Source organism: Solanum dulcamara, chromosome 4 (assembly GCF_947179165.1).
Source record: "Solanum dulcamara chromosome 4, daSolDulc1.2, whole genome shotgun sequence".
NCBI classification, from domain to species: Eukaryota; Viridiplantae; Streptophyta; class Magnoliopsida; order Solanales; family Solanaceae; genus Solanum; species Solanum dulcamara.
This window is the reverse complement of record NC_077240.1, coordinates 61,817,355-61,824,124: the sequence shown is the minus strand read 5'-3', so window position 1 is coordinate 61,824,124 and position 6,770 is coordinate 61,817,355. Positions and strand designations below refer to the sequence as shown.

At 31.8% G+C, this 6,770-nt stretch overlaps 1 protein-coding gene across 4 annotated transcripts in view; it reads left to right on the top strand.

Annotated features, from left to right (window-relative positions):
* The first annotated feature begins 2,416 nt into the window (after positions 1-2,416).
* LOC129887477 (polycomb group protein EMBRYONIC FLOWER 2) overlaps positions 2,417-6,770 on the top strand; it is a 37,786-nt gene continuing 33,432 nt past the window's right edge. Inside the window, exons 1-6 of one of the 4 annotated variants that reach the window (XM_055962589.1) lie at positions 2,417-2,472; positions 4,220-4,302; positions 4,428-4,596; positions 5,052-5,107; positions 6,343-6,460; positions 6,545-6,704. In XM_055962589.1, coding sequence (XP_055818564.1) covers positions 4,268-4,302; positions 4,428-4,596; positions 5,052-5,107; positions 6,343-6,460; positions 6,545-6,704 — 538 coding nt within the window. In that variant the 5' untranslated portion in view covers positions 2,417-2,472; positions 4,220-4,267. Of the gene's footprint in view, positions 2,473-2,525; positions 2,722-3,880; positions 4,115-4,219; positions 4,303-4,427; positions 4,597-5,051; positions 5,108-6,342; positions 6,461-6,544; positions 6,705-6,770 lie in introns of those variants that run through there. The other 3 variants (XM_055962588.1, XM_055962591.1, XM_055962590.1) reach the window with 3 other exon arrangements.

The following is a 6,770-nucleotide window of genomic DNA, read 5'->3' as shown; positions in this document are numbered from 1 at the left end:
TCTCTATTATTGGTTATAGTTTTGAAAACATTTTCAATAGAATCAATTGTTAAAGAGATAAGTGTCAAAAACACACATAAACTATTCATTTTTTGAGTTCCATACCTAAACTATTGGAAGTGGGAGTTTCAAACCTAAACTATCACTTATTAGTTTGAAAAACACACATCAGTGGTGTGTGTAATACACTCTTTCTATTCTTTCTATTTTTTGAAAAACACCTTGCCACATGACATTCTACATGGATAAAATATTCGATTTTGACAAAAATTAGATAAACTATTAAATATTAGTTAAAAGTTAAAGATTAAATATTTCTGTCCCAAAAAAAGGAATTATTTTTTATAAAAGAAATTACTTTTCTAAAAAAGAAATTATTTTTTAAAAAATAAAATTTAAAATATTTTGCTCACGCACTCCACCACCTCTCCCCTCCCCCTCACCACAATTCCCGTTCTTTTATTTCTTTTTAAATTTCTTTTATAAAATACTTTTAAAAAATTCATACTTCACCCCCTCCCCCTTAAAAAGTGTTATTATTTTTATTTTTTTAAAAATAAAATTATACCCACTCCATCTAACCCTCCGCTCTTAATTTATATTTTATTTTATATATTTTCTCATTTTGTGTTAGATTTGTACATATATTTTTAGAAAAATATTTTTTTCTACTTACGTACTGAATATAACAAAATAAAATTTTATCTTAAGAAAAGTCTTGTGGCAAGTAAAAAATATTTTTCTAATATATATATAAATCACAAAATGAGAAATTTTTTTTTGAAAGCGCAGGGTAAGGTAGGGTGGGTAGAATGTTTTTTTAAAAAATAAATAAAAATATCTAAATTATTATTTGAAGGGGGAAGGGGGCTGGGGAGATGAAGTAAAAAAAATTAAAAACTTTTATAATTTTTTTTAATAAATAAAAATAAAACTAAAAAAAATGGGGTGAGAGTGGGGGTATGGGCGAGAGAAAGTGGTGGGATGAGGTAAGAAAAATATTTATATTTTATTTTATAATTTTTTTAGGGCGGGAAATAGTTATATTTTAATCTTAATTTTAACTAATTCTAATAATTTATTTAATTTTTGTTAAGATGTAATGTTTTGTCCATGTGGAGTGTAATACGATATTTTTTTAAAATGAAAGAGAGTGTAGTACACACACCATGATGAGAGTGGAATAAAAGAGAGAAATATGTTTTTCAAACTAATAAGTGATAGTTTAGATATAAAACTCACACTCAAAATAGTTTAGGTATAAAACTTAAAAAAACAGGGATAGTTCATGTATGTTTTTGACACTTATCTCATTGTTAAATAAACTATCAATTTGTTTTAAAAGTGTTTAAAAATAAAATTAAGACTTCACTTCAATGAATATGTCAGTTAGAGTATCATTTTTTTTACTTATATAATATTTAATACTTTTAGTTACAAAAATCAATATGTAGTGATTGTTACCTTTAGAAGACATTCAAAGTTAAGACAATATTTTTATTTGATAATCTAATTAGTTTGAGGTTGAAATGTTTAATAAAACATGTCAAAGAATTGAAAACAATTTTACAAAGTCAATATTAAAAATGGTTGATTCAAATTGAAGTGAATTAGATAAATTAAGAAATAAAAGTAATTGCAAATTTAATTGTCTATGATTTTAAAAGAGATAATTATTGTTATACCCCTAAAAAGAAAACTATTTACCATTGGTTACCCTATTACTTTCATACCCCTTATTTTTAACTATCTCGCGCATTTATACTCTAATGGTATCAAACAGTTTCGTTAAAGCACTGTCTTTTCTTTCTTGATATTATCAGAGTATATGATATCAAAAAGAAACTGCTTGATACCATCATAGTATAATAACTCTGATGGCATCAAAGAGGAACAAGGAAAGGGGCACTAGCGTAAATACACATTTAATACCATGAGAGGATATATATACTCCGATGGTATCAAAAAGAAAGAGACAATGCTTTAGCAAAACAGCTTGATAGTATCAGAATATATTATAATCTGATGGTATCAAGAAGAAACTGCTTGATACCAACAACAACAACAACAAAAACATATCCAGTGAAATTTCACAGGTGGGCTTGATACCATCAGAGTATATATATTCTGATAGTATCAGAGAGAAGCAATGATAGTGACGTTCGCATAACATTATGCGCGAAATTAAAAGGGAGAAAAGTGAGGTAAGAGGGTAAATAGTTTGACCATGAGTCTATTAAGAGTAAATAGTTTGGATTGATCCAATTTGAATAAATAGTATCACAATTAATTTATTTTATGTAGTTTTTCCTTTAAATTATAGTTATAATAGTAAAATTTCAAAAATATGTGCATAATAATTAGTAGGACAAATTATTAAGAAAATATTTAATTAATAGTAACAATAAATACATAATTCTACGGTGCCTCTCACAATGCCTTCATCTCATCTGGTTGTCTCTTTTTATGTAGGTATGTATCTCCTCCATCTGCTATTGGTTCTTCGTTTAATCTCGCCTCTTGCTCGAATTTATTTCTTTTTTGTGCATCTTCGGTACTGAATTTGGGGTGTTTTTGGTTCCTTTATTTTTTGGGACCTAAAGCCACTGCTTTAGGGGCTTTAGGGTTGAGCTGAGTGGGTGGGTGTGCTTGTAAGAGTACCAGGTCTGTGCAAGCTGGTAGAGGAACCGCGAATATTTCAAAGAAAATACTACGTTTTATGTGAGAGACCAATTTTTTTTTTCTTGATAAATTAGTGTTTATTTTATTCGAATACTGGCTGTTTCAGCTGCAAATTGATTATAGCCTTTTGATTATATAGCCCTTTTGGAAGAAATAGTCTTTATTGATAAAGAATGAACTATAGAGTATCTCTATGTCATTCATCTGAGTGAGATGTGTAAACCACAGCTTTATTATGTGAATTCAGACATTTTTCCTTAGAATTAGTGAGAAATGATCATAGAGGGGTTTTCAGACCTACCAGATTGCCCTCTAGTAGGATCAGATTTTCAGAGGAAAAATATTCTGCTTGAACTAGGGGAAGTTGTGGTTCAATTTGTTTAAAGTTTTTAAAGATCAAATTCAGCAATTATTTGTGCTGGAATGAATATATTAGATGAGCTATTGATCGATTATACTGGATCAATAATTCCATTGGCTTATGTTTGTGCCGAGATAGTTTTCTCAGCTTCAAGGAAATGGAATTGCTCACTAGTCTGGTAAGATGAAGGTGGGCATTGTTGCCAGACTCTTCTTTCATCAAGGGTTAGTGGGGATTAAGAAAGGATAGGGAGAAGGCCATATTTGCATTAGTGTAGGAAGAATATTTGGGCGATGCTGATATTGGGAAGGTAAGAACTAAGAAAACTTGACTGGTTAGCAGATACTATCATGCAAACATCTTTGTGATCTCCATAATTTTCTTTTCTTCCTGGTAGTTCTCAGATCACTATAGGAGAGAATCACCTATTTTTTTGGTCAAACTATATGAGAGACTCACTTATTCATATTTTTCACTAGAGACAAAAATGTTGCGGATCTCTCTCTTTTTTGTGAATCAATCTTGATTGTTAGGGAGACAATGTTCCTATTCTTTTTGATGAATTAATGCCATTAATGTAGATTATGGGCAACCTATTCTTCCTTCAGTTGAACACTACCTTTTCAACAACTGTTGTATTTTTCCTAAACCATTTATACATGAGTTCCAATAGTATATTGCTGTGGTCCCCCTTCCTTTATAAAATCAAAGAACAAGTTTTTATTATGCCACAAGTATAGCCCTTTCGCTCAATAAAGAAGCTGCACACGAGTTGCCATGTTAAGCTCCATTCACATTTTGCATCTGGTAGTTCCAGTAGGTTTCTATTGGTTCTTTGCTTATCAAAAAGGTTTCTAACATGTAATCTCATTCTCTTTATTATATCTTCTTCTTAAAATGGTTGTTGGGTTGCATTTTGAAACAAGGCTATTTATTTCCATACAATGATATCGTGAGACTTCATGGCTATGTTTTTTCAAGTGAGATGAGAATGATTTTTCTGGATATCTCCCTCCCCCGCAACTAAAGAAAAGCAGAAAAAGGAAAATAAGACTCATGTATTATCTGAAGGTGAAATCTGAATCAGATTTTACCATTATCTATCTTTCCCTTGTTGCCTATTATGTCAAGTGCTTTATGATTCTTTTCTCACACAATTTTAATTTCTGAATTTAGTGAAGTTGAGCAAACTATGAATATACATGTGAATACGTTGTGACAAGGATGCCAGGCATACCTTTAGTGGCTCGTGAAACCACGTAAGATATTTCCTGTGCCTTGCATTTGAGGTGTTATAGTTATATTTTTCAATTACATTTGAAGATACTCAAATGCACTTACAGAAGCATGGATAATGATTGTTATATTATAATTTGTGGAACAGGAATTACACTTGCTACTGCAGTTACGCTACAGTTACGGATTCAATGTGCAGGCAAGATTCTGCTACACATTTGTCTGCAGAGGAGGAGATTGCTGCTGAAGAAAGCCTTTCAAGTTATTGCAAACCTGTTGAACTCTACAACATTCTCCAACGCCGTGCTGTTAGAAATGTAATGTACTTATGTGAGGAGACAGCTTTTTGCCTATTTATCATCAAGGCTAACGATTTTGGTGTCAATTTCCAAGTTGATGTTAATGGTCTTACAAATATTGTTGATTTATTAGTTTTTTTTATCTGCATCAAACAGTCATTTTGAATGTCAGTTAAAGTTTTTGCGGTAAAATAGTCAAGAGTATTATCGTTCTTCTCAGCCATGATGTTCTAAATAAATGCATCTTATGTCAGTTCCAAGTGTTTTCTAGAAAAGCATACTAAATTTTTTTATCTTTCTCTCAGCCATGCTTTTGAACTGATGTTTTAGATCCGGACTTCGATTTTTTGCTTGTTACCAATTGTTATGAGTTTTAATGTGTTTGGTCTCATCACTTTTATGACATGCTAATTATACATTCATCATCTGCATTTTGTGTAAGATGTTTCTAAAGAGTGTAGAATATCATGCAGCCTTCCTTCCTTCAAAGATGTTTACAGTACAAAATTCAAGCAAAGCACAAAAGGAGGTATATTTTGATTGTGATTGCTTTCACTCCCAATTTTTCCTGAATGCCAGATTATGTCTCATATACTCTACTAGATGCTGTGAGGTACTTTTAGTTGTCATGTGATATTGTCCATGTTGCTTTGGAGTGAAATCTAAATTTATGTGGAGACAGGACTTTCTTTACTTTATTCCATTGGGAATGTTTGTTTGAATGTGTCTTAATTATCTAGTCTCTTTTTTTTTTTGACAATGGCTGTTCAGTCAATATTATTGTATTAAATTTAATGAACTGTCGAGAATTCAGTGATCTAAATCAAACAAGTTCCTAGTGACAAGATATGTCTGCACAGTACGATTCAATGTTTAAATTTTGTAGTACTACATTTCGACTCTTTGGTAAACATTTTTCCTTATAAAATTTGTTAATAAGTACTTACACATTTAAGACTTGTGTAGTAGCTTGTATGATATGGTGGCTTCACCTTATGGCTGCAAAGTAACGTCTTAAAAGACAGATCTAGTTACTGCTGGCAAGTTTGTCTAAATTGCAGGCAAACCACTGTTTGAAATAGCTGATGAAACACAATTTGGTTCTCTCTGTAGTTGGTGATCAATATCATATGTGTTACTCATTATACCACCCCATAATTCATCAAATGTTAAAAAAGTTAAAAATTATATAGGTGCACGAGTTTGAAGTGAAAAGGAAAGTGAAGCTCACAACTTTTTAAGTGAAATGCACAATTTACATATTATTAAAAAAATAGCAAAACGTATATGTACTATAATAAGCAAATTTCAATTAAAATAACTAAATTTAGCATCCAATATAAAGTACCTTCACTTAACAAAAAAACCCGCCCCCTCAAATGTGATATTCAATTACCTCGCAGCAAAGCTTGGTATTTAAGTGGAGAAGGGTAGAGGGCTAGACCCATTATCCATCGAGTTTTGAACCGTGTGACATTAGCCCTTCGGAATTCCTTAGCTTAAAAAATATCTTTTTGAATAAAATATCGTATCCGAAAAATTCCTATGCTTGAAAGGTGAAATTCAAGAATCAACCTGCTTAGGATCAATTTGTGTGTAATTGTTTGAAGCCCACACTTCGCTGAAACTCATGGCTTCGCCATGAAGAAATGGTCTCTCACTTCTATCGCTTCATCACTTTTAGCAAAAAGTGATGGCAGAGTGTATGTATACTTGCAATTAGATTGTTTTGGAGATGATTTATTACTGTGGCTAATTTTTTAGGATTCAAATGGCAATATCTGTGCCAGCAACTGTGAACGATGAATCACAGGTCCAGAATTTATTTCCTTTGTGTGTAATTTTGGCAAAGCCAGTATCAAGTGCTGCAGCTGCTGAGGCAGTAAGTTCTTATCTTGTGCAAATACATCCAGTGACTTTAATCTTTCATGCTGTTGGGTACCTTGCTAATGCCATTTGGTTATAGCATTCTGCTGTCTATCAGTTTAAGCGGGCATGCATGTCAACCTCATTCAGTGGAGTTGATGGCATAAATCGAGCTCAAGCAAAATTCTTTCTCCCTGAAATGAATAAACTCTCTGCTGAAATAAGGGCTGGCTCTCTTGTCATCCTGTTTGTCAGCTTTGGTAGGTAAAAAATGTTTCTGGAATTTTATTTGTTGAGATTCGTTATGAAGGCCAACTATATATGGT